We start from the raw sequence: 20,400 nt of genomic DNA, 5'->3' as shown, positions 1-20,400 counted from the left end.
TGTGTTCTCTCTCAAACGTGACAATCTTCCTGTTTTATGGAGAGCTGTCACCTTTCACATAAGAAAAATACCTGTTTCTCTTGGTGCATCTGGATGACAAGCATCCCTACTTTCACTCTTCAGGACCACTAGTGAGTTATGCAGAAGTACTTAAACAGGAGCACTGCAACTCCTGGATAGTCAGTCTGAACATGAAGATAGGTACTAAGTGACTAATGAGTGATTAGCAAATACCAAGTAGATATCCAGGACAAAGGGATGACTGATAACCAAGGCAGCATGGAGCACAACAGCACAAATGCTTCCCAGAATGGTGTGTAGTTTTAAGCTTAAAAAGTGTTAATTTCTAGAATTTTTCATTTTCAGACCACAGATGACTGGGGATAGCTCAAACCACAGAAAGTAAATAGGGGAATAGTTGTACAACATTTAATTCTATAAACAAAAACTAATAAATTATGATCAGATTTTATTTTACAAAAGCCCTAAATTTTTAAAACTTAAAACTGCTTCGGAAATAGATGAAAGGAGCTTTGCAGACTTGTGCTGGTGGCCCATCCCAGCTACTCAGGCGACAGATATGAGGATTGCGGTTCAAAGCCAACATAGGCAGGAAAGTCCATAGATTCTTATCTCCAATTAACCACCAGAAATCCAGGAGTGGAACTGTGGCTCAAAGTGGTAGACCAGAAAAGTTCAAGGACGGTGCCTAGGTCCTGAGTTCAAGCCACAAGACCAACCAAAAAAAAAAGAGATTTGTTAGCTATATTTCAACCTACACATAGAGTGGATCAAAGAATGGACAATCAACATGAATAAAGCAGGGCTTTGTATTTGATCTCCTAAAAGCCTGGACCATCAGTACAGTAATGATAAGAGTACTTCCTCTATGCAAATGAGATGACTAGTGGCACCCCAGTCAGCTTTAGGAGGAAATCTGGTCACCAGAAAGACCTTGACTAAATAAAGTGTTAGCACTTTTAGGGCCAGGTCCTTGCCTATAATTCCAGCTACTTGGGAGGCAGAGACTGGAGAGGTCACAGTTTAAAGTCAGTCCAGGAAAATTAGCAAGATCCTATCTCAACCAACAAACAGGTGTGATGGTTATGTGTCTGTGGTTAAAGCTATGCAGGAGGTGCAAGTAGGTAGATCTGAGTGGAAGGCCTGCCTGAAAAACCTGAAACTAACTAAAGCAACAAGGGAAGGCTCAAGCAAAGGCCCTGGACCCCAGAGCCAAAAATAACTAACTAAAAAGGGTTGGAACTTTCAGCCACACTTAACATCTAAGGAGGGGAAGAAACTGAGGGTTGAGGTGATTGATGGCCAATAACTGAATCAATCATGCTAATCTAAGAAGGCTTGAAGAACCTTCATATGCAAGAACACAGAGGGGTACCTGAAGGGGGGTACACTAAGAAGGCACAGAAGACCCTCACTTTCTCCCACAGCTCTTCCATAGGAAATCTCTTCTATCTAACTGTCCTCTGTATCCTCCTAATGTCCCTAACAAGTTGAATGAAGAGAAGCCTATCTTTGAGTTCTTCTGTAAGCTGAACACATCAATTCCAGAGTGGTCAGTAGAAAACCTGATTTATAACTCTTTGTCAGAAGTGCAAGTGAGAATTTGGGACTTGTGACTAGCATCTAAAATGGAGGACAGTGCCCATACAGCTGATGTCAGAAGTATGATGTTGAATGGTATACAAAACTGTTTTTAAAAAAACCTTTGGGCCAGGTGCCGGTGGCTCCCGCCTGTGATCCTATCTGCTCAGGAGGCTGAGATCTAAGGATCTGAGGATCTGAGCCCGGGCAGGAAAGTCCCTGAGACTCTTTTTTTTTTTTTTTTTGGGTCCGGTCGTGGGGCCTGAACTCTGGGCCTGCTTTGTCAGATGCTGGTGGCTCACACCTTGTAATCCTAGCTAAGATCCAAAGACTGGAGATTTCAAAAATAGCCCAGGGAGAAAAGTCTTTGAGAATCCATCTGCAAAATAACCAGCCAAAAAAAAAGGCTAGAGACATGGTGCAAGTGGGAGAGCATCAATTGAGCAAGTAAGCTAAATAGAAGCTCTGAGTTCAAACCTCAGTAACTGTTCTCCACCAAAAGAAAATTATACAGTAATACATTGCTTGCATTATTAATTACCAAGCAATATTTTCTTTTTTTGGGAGGAGGGTCCGGTCGTGGGGCCTGAACTCTGGGCCTGGGCGCTGTCCCTCAGCTCTTCAGCTCAAGGCTAGCCCTCTACCACTTGAGCCACAGCGCCACTTCCGGCTTTTTTCTTTTTGCTTATGTGGTGCTGAGGAATCGAACCCAGGGCCTCATGCATGCAAGGCAAGCGCTCTACCACTGAGCCACCTTCCCAGCCCCCAAGCAATTATTTTCTATGCCATGATTCAATCTCTCTTTTAAGTGAGATACCATCTATGTGTAAATGGCTTTCTATCATACTGAGTGGAAGGTAAGGTCCTTACGGTGGCCCACATGATGTGTACCCCAACACCACTCCACTCTAACAACATCTTTTCATGCTCCTCTGCTTCAAAAACACTGGTCTCTCTTTGCTATTTCCATCTACTGAGCACTCTGCTCTAGGCCTCTGCTCTAACTCATTTCTTCAGATAGCAAGGTGGCTTAGTCCCTTACCTCTCATACATCTTTACTCACACACACACCACTTAAATAAGACTTATAAGATTCAAAATTCCCAAGGCTATCTACAAATTCAATGCAATACTTATCAATATTCCAACCTCATTCTTCAAGGAAATATGAATATGAATATGAATATGAATATTCATATGGAACAATAAAAGACCCCAAATAGCAAAAACGATAGTTAACAGAAAGAACACCGCTGGAGGAATATCAATACCAAATTTCAAACTCTACTACAAAGCCATAGTAATCAAAACAGCTTGGTACTGGCACAAGAACAGACCTCAGGACCAATGGAATAGAATTGAAAACCCAGAAATGAACCTAAAAGACCTATAGCCATATAATCTTCGATAAGGGAGCTAAAAAAATAGAATGGAAGAAAGACAGCCTCATCAATAAATGGTGCTGGCAAAATTGGTTAGCAACTTGTAGAAAATGAAAGCTAGATCCTTATATATCACCCTGCATCAGAATCAACTCCAAATGGATCAAAGACCTCGAAGTCAAAGCAGATACTCTGAAAACATTACAGGATGGAATAGGAGAAACCCTAGGTCTCCTTGGCACAGGCCAAAATTTTCAATAGAGACCCAGAAACACAACAAATCAAAGAAAGGTTGGACAAATGGGATTGCATGAAATTGCAGAGCTTCTGCATGGCAAAGGACGTAGCTAGCAAGATCAATAGAAAGCCCATGGATTGGGAGGTCTTCACTAGCCATACAATGGACAAGGGTCTCATATTTAAAATATACCTGGAACTCAAAAAATTAAATCCCCCAACAACAAATCTTCAAAGAAACAACTGCCCAATAAATAACTGGGCTAAAGACTTAAAGAGGAGCTTCTCTGAAGAGGAAAGGATGGCCAATAGACACAGGAAGAAATGTTCAACCTCTCTAGCCATAAAAGAAATGCAAATCAAAACAACACTGAGATGCCACCTCACCCCAGTTAGAATGGCCATAATCAAGAACTCGAATAATGACAGATGCTGGAGGGGATGGGGACAGAAGGGAACCTTACTGCATTGTTGGTGGGAGTGTAAACTTGTCCAACCACTCTGGAAAGCAGTATGGAGGTTCTTCAAAAGACTCCACATAGAGCTCCCTTATGACCCAGCAATCCTACTTTTGGGCATTTACCCAAATGTTTACAAACAAGACCACACTAAAGCTACCAGCACAACTATGTTTATTGCAGCATTATTTACCATAGCTAAGATATGGTAAATAGATAGAGCCACAAGGTAGAGCCTTGAGCTGAAGAGCTGAGGGACAGTGCCCAGGCCTAGAGTTCAAGTCCCACTATGGAACAACAACAACAACAACAAAAGACTCAAAATTGTAAGGCCCCCTTTAAATCTTAAAACCTTTAAACCCTTTTCACAATCTAACATACTTCAAAAGCAGCAGTAAAATATGGAGTGAATGGAGATCAGAATGGACACTATTAACCCAGATGCCCCTCAGTAGATGAATGGATCAAGAAAATGTGGTATATATACACAATGGAATTCTATGCCTCCATTAGAAAGAATGACATTGTCCTATTTGTTAGGAAATGGAAAGACGTGGAAAAAATTATATTAAGTGAAGTAAGCCAGGCCCAAAGAAACATAAGCCCATGCTTTCCCTTATTTGTGATAACTAGTATATGTCTGAGTCAAGCAGAAAAGGTCAGATAAGTTGATGCTAGGGAAATGAACCCCAAGATAAGTATTCAAATGTTTTTTTTCTTTCATGCGATTGTTTCTAATGTATTTATAAGATGATTTCTTTGTTGCTTTGTATGACCCTGCCCCACGGTATAACCCCTGCTTTCACTGTATTTGATGTTGGTATAATTTGTAGAGGGGAAGGGAAAAAACAAATCGTTTAAGTAGGGATACAGGTGGACCCAGTGCAACAATGAGATGTACAAGTCGTTATGTCGAAAAACGAACTTTACAACTTTGGTTGGTGGGGGGGAGAGGGGGGAGGGTGGAGTGGGGGGGGCTGGAAGGTATGGGAAGATGGGAAGGAGAAACCAAGGAGGAGACAACAATGCTTGAAAAGAAATGTACTCATTATCTTGCCCATGTAATTGTAACCCCTCTGTATGGTATTTTCACAATTAAAAAAAAAAAAAAGAATGTGCATTTATAATAAAAAAAAAAAAAAAAGATTCAAAATTGTGGGGCTGGGAAGGTGGCTCAGCAGTAGAGTGCTTGCCTCACATGCATGAGGCCCTGGGTTTGATTCCTCAGCACCACATAAACAGAAAAGGCCAGTGGCACTGTAGCTCAAGTGGTAGAGCCACAAGGTAGAGCCTTGAGCTGAAGAGCTGAGGGACAGTGCCCAGGCCTAGAGTTCAAGTCCCACTATGGAACAACAACAACAACAACAAAAGACTCAAAATTGTAAGGCCCCCTTTAAATCTTAAAACCTTTAAACCCTTTTCACAATCTAACATACTTCAAAAGCAGCAGTAAAATATGGAGTGAATGGAGATCAGAATGGACACTATTAACAGGAAATTCTCATGTATTAGCTTAAATCTTGTTATCGGAAGAAAGGTACATTTTCCAGCCTTCCATGTACCCAGGGCTGCCTTATTACTAAGGTGGTACATAGTGGCAGCTTTTAAGAACTTTCTTTAAAGGGCCTTTAGCCCTTTGTTCTTCACCCTTTATTTTATTTTATTTTTTTGGGGTCCAGTTGTGGGGCCTGAACTCTGGGCCTGGGCGGTGTCCCTCAGCTCTTCAGCTCAAGGCTGTCTGTCTGTGTCTATCTCTACCTATCTATCTCTCTGTCCACCTACCTACCTACCTATCTACCTGAAATATACAATGATGACTTGTCTGATAAACTCAACTCAGTTTATGAGTGTTTACCCATCAAATTACTATATCCCCTTTTAGCTAACCTTTCAAGGCTAATCTGATCTAACATTCAGATTACAGTAAAGTCTGTTGAGTGTAACAATTCAACCAGTTTCAAAAACCAAACTTAGAGAGAAAGGAGGCTACCAGGAGGAGGAGGAGACACCATTCTTTTTTTTTTTAATAATTAATGACTTTAAAGGTCAAAAGCACAAAAGACGCAGTATAAAATATGATGGTAGTCTGGAAACTTGCCCATTAAATCCAAATGGCAAAGAACCAGAGGCAAAATAGAAGAGATGTAGATGAGTGGATTAGGTAGAGTTATGTATTTCAGCTTTGTTTCCTACAACTGTAATTGTTCCCTTAAATCAAATTGACATGTATTCTTAGTGATTCTATAAATACATCCTATGCCTAAGAAACAGGCTGAATTTATTATGAAGGAAAAGGAGGAACTTGAAGGACATGTATTTTTTTACACTGTACAGAAGAATGGAAAACTGCCATTTTGAATGTAAATTTATCTAAAAGGAAATCAATTTAAGACCTACACAAGTCACTCAACAAAATGCTGAGTAATAAGATAAATCATTTTAAGTATTAATCAGATTTTTTTAAAGGCTTTTTAAGTACACCTCTTGAACTGAGTTTTCTATACTACAGAATATATCTGGAGTCCTTCCTAGAGGGTCTACTTAAGACAAAAAATAACCAAAGTTAAACTAGGAAAAGCAATCCTCTTAAGGCTGCTTGAATTTTTCCTGATAGGGAAATGAATAATGATGTTACAGGAGCCACATTCAATGGTAAACTTAGCTAAGGGATATTATATGTACTAAATCTGAGCAAAGATAGTGCAGTGCAAGCTATTATTTAGGATCAGTATACCTACTTCAAACCATTATGGATGGAGCATCAGAAGTGAACTTTCACAGCTATTTCTGTAGCAAACACTAAATATGTTAGCATGTTTCTTTACAACTTTAAGAACAGGCATTTCTTTTCTATAAAGGGCCAGAAAAATAAATATTTCCAGCTGCTCAAACCAAGAAGCAAGTTCTTACAAATTAAGTATGATTTGGAATTAAATAATAAGTATGAGTTGCATTATATTTTTAGTGATACAATTCTATTCATGAGAAGAATGGAATTAATTCCTTTGGGAGTGGGGGGGGGGGATAATAGTTCTCACAACTATTCAAAGTTTGAGTTCCCTCCCTATCCCCACATTGAATGCAAATATCCACCCCTAATCCATTCTTAGATCCTGGCCTTACATTCAAGTAGGCCATATTTCTTTGTCATCAGTTGCTCTAAGTACTAAAGTTACTTTAGTAATAAGAACACTATCATCACAAACCACTTCTGAGGGTCCTCTTTCTGTAATTGTAATAAATCTAAATATCAATATGTTCACATTTAAAATAACTGATCCTCAACAGTCATTTCCAAAAAGCAACTAAACTTATCTTCGGATCCTTAAGGTTTAAATCTGGATTTACCGGCCATTTAATCAAAAAGTCTTACCGTTTAATAATTCAAATGAAACAAGAGTAAAGACATAGATGACAGAGTTTTGAAAGCTGAGAGGGTATGATTGACACATTGTATGCATGTGTGAAAATGTCACAGTGCCGCGCCCCCTTGTATAACTAGGGTTTGGCAATTTTAAGATAAAATTTAAAGTATAGATTAAAAACACTTTTATCAGAAACTAGAGGAATAAGTAAGATTAAAGAACTAAAAGGAATAAATGAAATAAGGTGATAAGGAGGAAAGTTGGAAATTTATTTATTAAATATGAGAAACCACTACAATTTCATGAAAATGTATCTTCTACTCTATTAGTTTGGGGAAAAAATAAAGTTTGGTTTCTTAGTGTCACTAAATTTATTGCACTATATTCCATTTAAATACTATTCTGAATAACCATACTATTTTGATTTGAACCATTAGCCAATTATTTTTTGTTCTTTTATCTTGCCATGTTGCTCAAATTAACCTGGAACCTTTGTACTTAAGTGATTCCTGGAGCTGATGGAATTTCAGGCACAAAACACCTTACTAAACTTTCTGTTCATTATTTTAAAATTACTAAATCTTTTGAAAAAGTTAAGAATAAGTTTACTCTCTTAGGAAGACCAAGTTTAAGTTCATAGCTCAGCTTCTCTAAGAGCTCTAGACTAGAAAATCATTACCTTTGTAGTAGAAACATGTGACTGACTCCTTCAGTTGCCAAATTAAGGGACTCATTCCTTGTTCTTCATAATAAATGAAGACAGTGCTACTACTTAAAAAATATGAAAATTTAAAATATTTTCTCCTGAAAAATAAAAAATAACTATAGTTTTCTAAAGCCTCAAGTTCATTTCACTTGGAAAATATACAACCCAACTTTTAAAATGCCTATACCTAAATTCATATGTAAGCATTACAACAAAGTGCATTTTTAAAATGCCTTTTTCAGAGGTCCAAGGCAATTTTAACAGTACCTTTTTAGTGTGGCATTTCTTGGAGAATGTAAAAGAGCCACTTATTACTTAAAAAATATTTAGATTCTGATCACAGCACTTTATGACAAGTATTTTGGTTTTACAAGTAAGTATGCTTTGCCCTAGTAATTTGAAGTAATACAGCAATAAGGCTTTCAAATTTTCAAAAATAAACTAAGAGGTGAAGAACTTAAAATACATAAGTGTTGCCAATAGCTTCCCATTACCCACTTACTTTTAATAATCCTCAAAACATTTTAATATGTACTAAAAAGGACAGCATAAGCTGTTGGTTATGGATTCAAAATCACACAAAAAACAAAAAACAAAAACAAAAATAGAGTGGAAAGAGGGGAAAGGAGGAAAAGGGAGGAAGGGGGAAAAACAGGAGGGAGGAGAGAGGAAAGGCGATCTGTCAGAAACAAGTATATGGGTTTGAGAAAACTCCCTAGTTTTTTTCTAGTTCTAGACCTAATGCAAAACAATTTATCCACATGTTTAATACTTAACTTTTAACACACAATTGCACATACACACAAGTGCAAACCTTCTACTAACACAACTATTTGTCAAAGTTGGCACCAAATTCTCAGTTACTGGGCTGGGTCAGTGTCAAAGCACTTGCCTAGCAAGTGTACTGTCCTGGGTTCGATCCCCAGTACTGAAAAAGAAAAAAGATGCACGAACACACACACACACACACAATACAGACAAAAACAAACAAAAATTCACAATTATTCACAATTTACATTTCCTCTAGTCCCTAAAGCAATATATTTCAACATGTATCATTTTTTAATAAAATTTAAGCTTGAAGTTATAAAATTTAAGTTGAAGAGCATCTTAGAGATCAGCTAATCTGCATCTTTTGGTTTGAAAAAGTTGAATTCACAAACATGCCTACAATCACAAACTAGAAAAGGAGAGTGGGACCTTGATAGTAGCCTGACTCAATTTTCCTGTGCCCTCTGACAAGACTCAGCTGCAAGTCTTCAAAGAACTTTGAAATCAGAACTACACAGGAGAACTAAAGAAATTTCCACCTCATCAACTACTTAAAGAACAGTACCATATTTCAGAATCCAAAAGTTTTTAAATTTTTAAAGATGTCCATACTTCCTTAGTTTTCTGATAATTTGTAACCACTGAATTATATACAATTCAAATTACTGTTGCTTTTATCACTGCATCTTCAGACATTGCAGTAAGAGGATTTGAATTTCTAATGTCACTTTGTTTTCTTCTACATCTACTATCACTGTGGTAAGGATCTGACTAATGTAAAAGGTTAAGGAAATCAGGTCATTTGCTTTTCTGTCTCAATTTTGTAATTAAATTAGTTTACTGTACTCTATGTTAGCAATGACAAAGAGAACATAGGAGGAAGTAGGTAAATTAAGCTAATTAAGTGGCTAAACTGGAATTTAACCCAAGCTCCAATTACACAAGTTTGTTAACAAACTGATTATGTGACCCAAGTGTGGCTGGGAGAACAAGAAATACAAGTTGCATATTCCTTATCCAAATGCATAGGAGCAGAACTTTACAGGTTTGAGAATTTTCAGATTTGCTGTTGTGGAGGAGGAATGAACTTATGAACTTCACCAGGTAGTAAGTATACTTAATTTGAAAGTCTGAAATCCAAAACTCAAAACTTTGTGAGTACCTAACATGATACACACAAAAAGAAGCTTCAGATTTTAGAACATTTTGGACTACATTTGCAGGCCTATAAAGGAGAGAAAAAAATAAATCAAACAAAAATGCATATTGGGGGGGAAAAAGTCAGTGACACTTGCTGTAGTAAATAAGATGAAAATGAATTTTTAGTAAAAGATTTAAAAACTAGACTGGGTACCAGTGGCTCACATCTGTAATCCTAGCTACTCAGGTGGATGAGATCTGAGGATCCTGGTTTGAAGTCAGCCCAAGCAGGAAAGCAGTGAAACTCTTACCTCCTATTAACCAGCAAAAAGTGGAAGTGGAGGCTGGGAATGTAGCTTAGTGGTAAAGTGCTTGCCTAACATGCATGAAGCCCTAGGTTTGATTCCTCAGTACCACATACACTGAAAAAGCCAGAAGTGGTGCTGTGGCTCAAGTGGTAGAGCGCTAGCCTTGAGCTGAAGAGCTGAGGGACAGTACTCAGGCCCTGAGTTCAAGCCCAGGAACAAGCCCCTCAAAAAAAAATTAAAAACTTAAAAACTAGTTTGGTGTAGATACTATTAGCAAAACTGAAGCAATTAAAAACTATTTCAATCTGCTTGGGGAGGCTGAGAGCTAAGGATCACAGCAAAAGCAGAAGCAGTAAGTCTCTTATCTCCAGTTAACCACAAAAACTCCCAAGCCTTTTTTAGAAAGCTTATGAGGTAGTGCTCCAGCCTAGAGAGAGAAAAGGCCTAGGGACAGCACCCAGGCTCTAAATTCAAGCCTCAAGAACAGCTAGCTCACAAACAATTAGTCAGATACAGATAGATAGATAGATAGACAGACAGAAAGAATCACTTTTCCCCTACTCCCTACCCTATTTAAAAATGGTCAACTATATACATGAAATGAGAATAGAAAAAACCTGTATTAGTTGGTATCGGCTCTTATACTTTCAACAGATAAAATCGCCCTTAAATATGGAAGAGGACAAGCAGAGGCCTCACATTGGACACGCTACAGTATTTATTCTAACAACCACTTCACCCTGCAAATTGCTGAGCAACAAAATAGCCCCTATTATCATCATGTCTTTTATAAGCAAAATGTCAGCATAAACAAGACCAGCCAAATGGTTTTAACAGTGCACAACTTAACTCCCTGTGTAAAATGATAGATTTTACAAGGTGGAAGAGGAAAAAAACTCCTAGGGGAACGTGGGGCATAATTATTAATAAACTCAGCCTACACACCAAAGCAGATCTCAGGTTCCAGGTTCCCTTTTACCTACCGCATGGATGTTCTACCACCTAAAAGCATGTATTTAGGTCCTATGTCCCAATACGTCGTGATCTGTTCATTGAAGTAAGAGTCAATATTCTCGGTGACTCTGAGGCCTTTCACAGCAATGGCCAAGGTGGTAATGAGAGTTCTGGAATAACCTCCCCCAAACACCCCTGCGGCCAGGTAGCAGCGCGGGTGGGAGCACTCAGTTCCTATCACTCTTCCCCCCTCTACTTCTCTGTTCACGCCGTTGAGCAACACTTGAAACAAGAGTCTCTCGAGTCGGGGCGGGGAGGAAGTTAGAGCAAAAGAGAAAACTCGGGAGCCGGAGAACGAGACCGAAGAACGCAGATGAGGAAGGGACTGGCGGAGCACCCCTCACTCCTCGGGGGCCGCGGGCACCCCTCGCCCCGGGGACCACGGGCCCCGACGGGACACCCCTCACCCCGGGGACCCCGGGCCCCCACGGGACACCCCTCACCCCGGGGACCACGGGCCCCGACGGGACACCCCTCACCCCGGAGACCGCAGACACCCCTCACCCCGGGGACCGCAGACACCCCTCACCCCGGGGACCGCAGACACCCCTCACCCCGGGGACCGCAGACACCCCTCACCCCGGGGCCCCCGGGCCCCCACGGGACACCCCTCACCCCCGGACCCCGGCGGGACACCCCTCACCCCGGGGCCCCTGGGCCCCCACGGGACACCCCTCACCCGACCCCGGCGGGACACCCCTCACCCCGGGGACCCCGGGCCCGGGGGCGGGCACCTCTCACCTCGATCTCGCAGATGTTGTTGGAGGTGACGAAGATGCCGATGCCGATGGGGATGAAGATGAGGCCGATCACGAAGAAGGTGGGCAGCACCGTGCCGGCCGTGAGGATGGGCTGCCAAGCGGGCAGCCGTTGCTGTTTGAAGGCCGTGTTGTCCGGCCTCGGGGTCTTCGCGGAGCCCCCCGGAGCACACGGGGGCCCGCCGTCCACCTCATCCTTGGCGTTGTAGCTCATCGCCATCGAGCCCGGGCTGCGGGCCGTGACGCGCCCAGCGGAGCCGCCGGCCGACCCTGGCGGGATACGCGCAGGCGCAGGCGCAGGCCCCGCCGCCAACGCCGCCGCCGGGGGCGGAAGGGGCGGGACACGCCCCACGGAGCCACCTGCCTACCCTGCAGGGAGACGCGCAGGCGCAGGCCCCGCAGCCAATGCCTCCGCCGCCGCCGCCGAGGGCGGAAGAGGTGGGACGCGCTTCCGGAGACGGCGGCCCACCCCAGAAGCCCCGGGAGAGCCAGGGGAAGGAGGTAGCAGCAAAAGGGACTAGGGGAAGGGGAAGGAGGGGAGGAGAGAAGGGGGAAGAAAGAGGCGGGCGCACCCTCAACATCGCCGCTGTGACGACGAAGTGAGGGGCTCAGCCCCCCCCCGCCGGAGCGTGAGGTTACGTTAGCGCATGCGCGGCCCTGCGACTAGCCGCGTTTGCGCAGTAAGCGCGCGGATGCTTCTGTTGGCGCACACCTGCCAGCTCCTCCGGTTGTCATGGCGACCGCAGTCTTGGTCGAACCCAATCGCGGGAGCCGGCGGGGTTATCATGGGCCTCTAGGTAATTCGGGCCCTTTACGTGCCCTTCGGTTTAACCTCGACGCCTTGCCTAAAGGGAATTAGAGCGCAGTGGTTTTTTGGCGCTCGACCACCTGAGCCAGGCAGGCTCCGGTGGCTCGTGCCTGCCGTGCCACTTCTGGTTTTTTGGTACGTAATTGAAGTCTCACGGACTTTCCTACTTGGGGTGGTTTCGAACCGCGATCTCAGCCTCCTGAGTAGCAAGGATCACAGGTCTGAGCCACCGGCGCAGCTGCGAGCCTGACGTTCTGCTTGGGTTGTGACGAGGTGACTGGGGATCCTGCCGTTCAGCCTAGTCCTGTTCTGCCCCTGGTCGAGCAAGTCAGTTACCTTTCCTACACCAAATGTCTTCCTCTGAATTCTGCCCATTTTCTGTCTGACATTCTCTTCTGCACGTTGATTTCAGAGTCTTTGTAATAAGCTGTACTTTTTCAAGCACGTGATGATGAGATTGATAGATAGCATTATATAAAATGAGATCATACTCTCAAGTAAGTGTCCTTGATTTAAGAAGTGGCTAAGGATAGCAAAGTAACATTAATGATATCAAATCCAGTTAAAAAGTGTAAAAATGTTAACCTTCATTGACTGAATAAAGGACTTTTTCTTTTCTGTTTTGCACTTTTCTGTATTTTCCAAAATTTCTCTTGTAAGCACATACTGTTCTTAACGTTAAAAAAGATTACTTTCAATCCACATTATTGTCTCTAAAATCCAGGTCAGAGAGTAAATTACACCATCTGAAAATTTTCCGAACTTGTTTTTGTTGTTGGTTTTTGTTTTTAAGATTTTTGTCTATTGTTTTGCATTTTGGAAAGAAAGGCAGGCTGCTGTGGCTCATGCCACAGTAATCCTGCTACTCAGGAGGCAGCCATCTGGATCACAATTCAAAACCAGCCCTGCAGAGAACTCCATGAGACTCTTAAATTAACCAACAAAAAGCCAGAAGTGAAAGTACACTAGTGGTAGAGCATCAGCCTTGGCAGAAAAAGCTAAGCAAGGGCATGAGGCTCGGAATCCAAACTCCAGTACTAAACTGTAACATAATCTAGAGATGATTTAAAGTATATGAAAGGATGTATATAGGTTATATGCAAATACTACACCTTTGTCGTGGTTTGAACTCAGAGCTTCAGCATCTGCTAGGAAGCTTTGCTACCCCTGAGTCCTACCTCCTGACATTTTGTGTTGGTTATTTTTGAGTTAAGGTCTCACTTTTTATCATTTAGACATCCTGACATAGCTAGGATTGGCTTGGAACTAGAGTCCTTCCAATCTCAGCCTCTGACAAAGCTAGAATGACAGGTGTGCCACCATATCCAGCTTTGGGCTGAAGAACTTCAGACTAGCTTCAAGCCTAATCACCCTATTCTCAGCTGAGCAATTTTATAGAAGGAACTTGAGCTCAGGATTTGAGGGTCCACAGGGGGCCTGGAAACCAATCCCCCTTAGGAACCCAGGGACAAAAGTACTGTGCTCTAGCTTTTGATGTTGCTGCCCCTTGTCCTGATTTGCATGATCAGGATGTGTTTATCTGCTTCATTTTTCTTTGGTTTTGTTTGTTCATGGCACAGATTAAACATTTCTTTTTTTAAAACTAGAAATGTCATTTTGACTAAAACAATCTTAAGTTTTGTCTTTTAAAACATCTCCAGGGGCTGGGTAGGTGGCTCAGGGGTAGAGTGTTTGCCTCACATGCATAAGGCTCTGGGTTTGATTCCTCAGCACAACATAAACAGAAAAAGCCAGAAGTGGTGCCATAGCTCAAGTGGTAGAGTGTTAGCCTTAAGCTAAAATGCTGAGGTACAGCGCCCAGGCCAAGAGTTCAAGATTCACGACCAACCAAAAAAAAACAAAACAAAACTCCCGGTGCTGCTCAAATAGATTAAATTACTTTTTAGATCTCTTACTGGACTATTCCCTTTCCATGGCTCTTCTGCCACTAAAATATGCTCTTACCCTATTCACATGTTTTTAACTCCATAAAGATTATTTCAGGGACTCAGAATTTCATGATTTGGTTTAATCACACATTGTTTTATGGCAATGGGTTTTCATAAGTTTGCTAAAGTAAGAATTCTTTAAAGTCGTTCAGCATTTCAAGAGCAACAAAAGAGAAAAATCTCACAATAGATTTTTAAATGGTGACTAGAAGTGTGTGTGTGTGTGTGTGTGTGTGTGTGTGTGAGAGAGAGATAACATTTGCATTGTTTAAATGATAGTTAACTTGCTGATTTCCTGGTAAAGTAGAATTTATCTAGTTGAAAATGAACTATACAACTTGTGGATGGGGACAGGAGGGAAAAACGGTGTGAGGATGACATTGTTCAAAAAGATGTACTCATCACCTGACATAAATTTAACCCCTCTGTACATAACCTTTATAGTAACGATTAAAAATAAAAATATTGGAATTTATGTGCTTAAATGGCATCTGTTAGTGCTATCAATTCAATATTAAAAGCATGTAACGGTTGCATGAGCCCAAATATATATCCAAAATGACAGATGTAAACCTAACAATCTGGAAAGTGTAGACTTTGAACATTTAAAGAGGAAGTTTTATACAATGTCACCCTGTTTTAGCTCAATTACTGTATTATGACAGTTAACCAAAGACATTGAAGAAAATACACAATAACAACTTGGTTAACCTGAAAAATGAGGAAGAGGAAACAAACTGGCGGTCTTACCAGTCCACTGTTTGGCCACAGTACCACACAATTTGCACGTGAGGCTCCTTTGTTGTTTGCTGCTGCACTCTCTAGCTTCCAGTCCTATTCAAATCATTTCCATCTGTAGCTTTTGGTTGTATAAGTAACCTGAATGGGTGAGGGAGGAATGAGCAATAATTTTTGTTTTTGTGTCAGTACTTGGGCTTGAACTCAGGATGGCTGGTTCTCCCTTAGCTTTTATTTCTCAAGGCTGGCGCTCTGCCACTTGAACCACACCTTCACTTCTAGCTTTGTATTGGTTAATTGGAGATAAAAGTCTTAGATTTGTCTGCCTGGGCTGGCTTCCAACTGTGATCCTCAAATCTCAGCCTCCTGAGATTCTTCTAGCATACTAGGAACACAGGTGTAAACCATCAATGCTCGGCAAGCTGTAGTTTGGTTTTTTGATTTTTAAAATATTATTATTAAAATGTTGCCTGGAGGGTTCACTATTTCATAAATCAAATGATGAGTACATTTCTTTTTGGGCAGTATCACCCCTTCCTTTACTTATTGCAGTTCCCCCCTTCCACCCTTACCCACAAGTTACATAGTTCATTTTCCACTTCATGTATAGTGTATACTAAGTACCATGATAACATTTGTTCACTCTTCCTCCATTTCTGTGCATCCCTCAAAAGACAGAAAAAAAGCAACCCATAAAGCAAAAACAAATACCATCATCATTAACAACAACACCAAACACCCATGTTTCCCATTTCTGGAATTTGTTTCGATAAGTAGTATTTTAAATGCTCAGAGGTGTTACAATTTGGATTCCTCCCCTGAGTAACTTCTTTTGGTCTCATTGTGGGAATCCAGAGTCCTGTATAATTATTATGTCCTGGGGGTATTTTAGCTCCAACTTCCTCATATGAGAGAAACATGCACTGTTTGTCTCTCTGAGCTTGGCTTCCTCACTTAACATAATTTGTTCTGTGTTCATCCATTTCCCTGCAAATGACATCATCTTATTCTTTCTAATGGATGAGTAAAATTCCACATTTTTGGGGGGCCTACTCCTCTATTGTAGGGTGTGTGGGCTGTTTCCACAACTTGGCTGTTTTGAATAGTGCAACAATGAGCTTGGATGTGCAGGTATCTTTATGGTATTCTGGCTTGTGATGTTCTGGGCAGATGCACAAGAGTGGTATGCAAACTCTAGATTTTAATTACATGAATTTCAGAGAAGGTTCTTAGTGACTGGAAATGGTTTCGATCATTTTCAGTAACTTCTCTTCATTCCTCCCACACCCTTCAGTTAATCATGGCAGCTTAGAGAACCTTGGTGGGACAAAATAATATTATTACTTCAGAGGAATTTTAGGAGAAAGTGAGGTAGAAATAATATCATAAATTTAATTTCTATATTTATTGCACCAGAGATTGATTCAAACTGCTTTTTTTTGGGGGGGGGGGGGCGGGGGTGTCTGGTCATAGGGCCTGAACTCTGGGCCTGGGTGCTGTGCTGTCCCTTAGCTCTTCAGCTCAAGGCTAGCACTCTACCACTTGAGCCACAGCGCCACTTCCGGCTTTTTTCTTTTTGCTTATGTGGTGCTGAGGAATCGAACCCAGGGCCTCATGCATGCAAGGCAAGTGCTCTACCACTGAGCCACCTTCCCAGCCCAAACTGCTTTTTTATTACTTGTAAAAATTAACTTTTTCCTGGTTTTATGTAGTGGATTTATTGATAGTGACAAGTGGACAATAAAACATTTTGTTCTCACCTTGGTTGATTAGCTTGAAATCACTGACATTGTGATGAAAGATTTTGCAAAGTGTTGAGTAACCTCTCAGTAATTAAAATATTCATGAAGTAAAATAGGTCACTAATTAGTGTCATTAACAGAAAAAGTAATAAGCACCAAAATTCCTTAATAGGTAACCTAAGAATTTGTTTTCTGAGAGGTAATGTTTCATCTCTCATGATCCCACTCTTTAAGTGAAAGAGTAGAATCCTAAAAGTTCTTATTATATTAAAAATATAATTCAGACCTCAGATTTGCTGCATCCCGTTGTGTAGAATCTCTTGGTTGATGATGGCCCCCATGGCATATGTTTTTAAAGTAGGCATCATCAATTATAGAGAAAATGTTATCTTCCAATAATAGATTCCCATCTTTAGGTTGACAGCAAGCTGACAGCTGTTCCATGTATAAAAGATATTAATTACTTAAAGGGGAGAGGGGCATAGGAAAGACACTTAGTTTAATTCATCAAAGCCAGGTGCTGGTGGCTCTTGCCTACAACCCTAGCTATTTGGGAGGCAGAGATCTCAGGATGACGGTTCAAAGCCAGCCCAGGCAGGAAAGTCTATGAGACTCTCATCTCCAATTAACTCTTAAGACAGAAGTGGAACTGTGGTAGAGCACCAGCCTTGAGGATAATGCTCAGAGACAGCGCCTGGGCCCTGAATTCAAGCCCCAGGACCAGCACCAAAAAGAAAATTATGAAGAGATACAAGAAAGTAGATATTTTAAGGTCTACTCATATGTTTGACCATTTTTAGATTTAGTTAATTTTTTTAATGTTTTTCCAAGTTTTAAACTTGGAAGACCTGGAAGATGATGGTCCTTGTGCCCATGATTTGCTTTTGAAGCCCTTAAGGCCCTACTGCCTTAAGTTCTTCCTTGATTTAAAATCACTCCAAGTTATTCTTTTTCTTTTTTCTTTTTTTTTTTTTTTGGTCAATCATGGGGCCTGAACTCTGGGCCTGGGTGCTGTCCCTCAGCTCTTCAGCTCAAGGATAGCACTCTACCACTTGAGCTACAGTGCCACTTCCAGTTTTCTGGTGGTTTATTGGAGGTAAGAGTCACAGCCTTCCTGCCTGGTCTGGCTTTGAACTGTGATCCTCAGGTCTCAGCCTCCTAAATAGCTAGGATTACAGGCATGAGCCACCAGTGCCCAGCTACAAGTTATTCTTGAAAGCACAAAATGATCTCAATTGTGAGCCAACTTTATTGAACAATACATATTTATGACAAATACCCCAGGTTTCCTTCTGACTTGCACACCTTGACACATAGGCAATGGAATGTGGTGATGGTAGGGCCTTGTGCTTGCTGGGCAAGCGCCATAGCAGTGGATCTATACTGCCTGGCCTTTCTGCTGTAATTTTTAGACAGGGTCTTAGGGTTTGCCCATGGGTTTCCTTGGGGATCAGTTTTCCTAACTACACCTATGTAGCTGGAATTACAAGCATGTACTATGCTTGCCTTATGAGATGATGGGGTCTTGCTACTGTTTTTCTTGGGCTGACATCAAACCAGGATGGTCTTGACCTCTACCTCCCAAGTAGCTTCGGTTACAAGGATGAGCCACTGCACTCAGCCCACAGCATATTATGGTCATCATTTTGAATCCTTGGGGCAGAATCATCTATACTCATAGTCACCACTTCTGCTGTCTGACTTGAAACTCCATCTCTTCTGAAACCACCTCATCAGCTAATTCCCACTCATCCTTCAAAGCTGAGGTCAGTTTAAGGAATGTCTCACTGACTTCTAGGAGAGAGGGAAGAGCTGCACTCAGCAGGTCAGCACATGTGTACCTCCGTGCTTGCACTTACCAGAGAGTAGCGAATATATCGATTTGCATCTTTCCTACTAGATATATGCTGCTCAAGGTCAGAGACTGCTTTTGACTCACTTTTTTTTTGGTCCGTCTTGGGGCCTGAACTCTGGGCCTGGGTGCTGTCCCTCAGCTCTTCAGCTCAAGGCGAGCATTTTACCACTTGAGCCACAGTGCCACTCCCGGCTGGGGAATCGAACCCAGGGCCTCCTGCATGCAAAGCAAGCACTCTACCACTGAGCCAACTTCCCAGCGCCTTGGCTCACTTTTAAAGGTGCAACATCTGGCAAAATGCCTAGGACATAAAAGGTGCTCAATAAACTGCACCAAACTTACCTTCTGTTAGTGATCTTACATTTTAGTGAAAGAGACCACTTGCCAACAAACAAGTGAAAGACGATGTGGTCCTGACTGCATAAAGTGCGGATCCAGGGGTTGCAGGAGCACCAGGCTGCATCCCCTGTATGTTGTCAGAACCTAAACTGTGAGGAAATGACTGAGATTGCGGAGTGAGCCCTTAGAATTCACTAAAAGCTCCACCCCCAACTTGAGTCTGGATTTCTCTCTGCTTTGCCATCCTTTTACAATCATTGTATTTGCATAAGGAAAGAGGAGATTCACACAACCATCTTGTGTGGAAGGCTAACCAAGCAATGTCTTCTGATCATCTTAAAGCAAACAGGCATCTTGTTCCTGTTCCATTAATAGATTGATAACTTCTCCAGAATTCCTGCAGGGACAAACACTGAGCTAATGAAGATCCATCAGGCCGAACCTACAACCCGGGACTGCTTTAACTCTGCCCTCAATTCTCCCTCTCTAACCTGAAGTCAATGATTTCACCCTGAAGACGGCTGAACATGTACTGAGGCGCTGTCTTCCCATGCCTGCCATGGAATAAATCTCCTCTCTCCACCCTTTTCTTTATTTAGCATATGGGGGTAAGGGCTGGACAGAAACTGGGACTCCTGGACTTTGAGCCTGGGCTCTAAAATCCCAGTTTCAATATCATGGTTCTCAACTCAGAGAAGAAAGACACATCAAAGGAGCCTTAGCATATTACCAGTGCTCTGAAAGTGCATTATCCTGGGTGATCAACTACTTTTTCTCAAACATAATTTTAGCAGGTTGAGGTTGTCATGGAGACAGACATTCCCAGAGCTATCCACTTTGGGGTGGTATTCCGTTTGTTAACTTAGAAGTTCATTTATCCCATGTGTTCTAGCACTGTGGTCCATATGGGAACCACCCCCTGGCACCTTTGTGAAATGAAAATGAGCAGGCACCCTTGTCTTGTGAGGGCAGCATGGATAGGTACCTGTGCTGTAGGCCCTTTGTCTTTCAACGTCTTCCCTTAGAACAGGTGATAATGGAGGAACTTTTCATTTCTAATCCAGATGATCTGCTTCTAAGAAAGCAGCCCCTGACTGAGGGAGCTCCCAGAGGAATTATCTTTTGTGGTTATAAGGTGCCATCTGACTACTAATTATCAAGGAGATGAAAGACTGTGCACAAGGAGATAGCAAGTCCAGAACAAGAGAAAATAAATGCTATGGAGAGA

At 41.8% G+C, this 20,400-nt stretch overlaps 1 protein-coding gene across 1 annotated transcript in view; it reads right to left on the bottom strand.

Moving 5' to 3' along the window:
* Positions 1 to 11,977, bottom strand: part of Tmem30a (transmembrane protein 30A) — a 33,925-nt gene extending 21,948 nt beyond the window's left edge. The window contains exon 1 of the mRNA XM_070010687.1: positions 11,725 to 11,977. Coding sequence (XP_069866788.1) covers positions 11,725 to 11,961 — 237 coding nt within the window. The 5' untranslated portion in view covers positions 11,962 to 11,977. The remainder of the gene's footprint in view (positions 1 to 11,724) is intronic.
* Between the last annotated feature and the right edge of the window lie 8,423 nt (positions 11,978 to 20,400).

The sequence above is a fragment of the Dipodomys merriami genome, unplaced genomic scaffold, assembly GCF_024711535.1.
Source record: "Dipodomys merriami isolate MVZ:Mamm:240054 unplaced genomic scaffold, mDipMer1.0.p SCAF_8, whole genome shotgun sequence".
Classification (NCBI taxonomy): Eukaryota; Metazoa; Chordata; class Mammalia; order Rodentia; family Heteromyidae; genus Dipodomys; species Dipodomys merriami.
The sequence above is the reverse complement of the archived record's forward strand: the minus strand, read 5'-3'. Positions and strand labels throughout refer to the sequence as shown.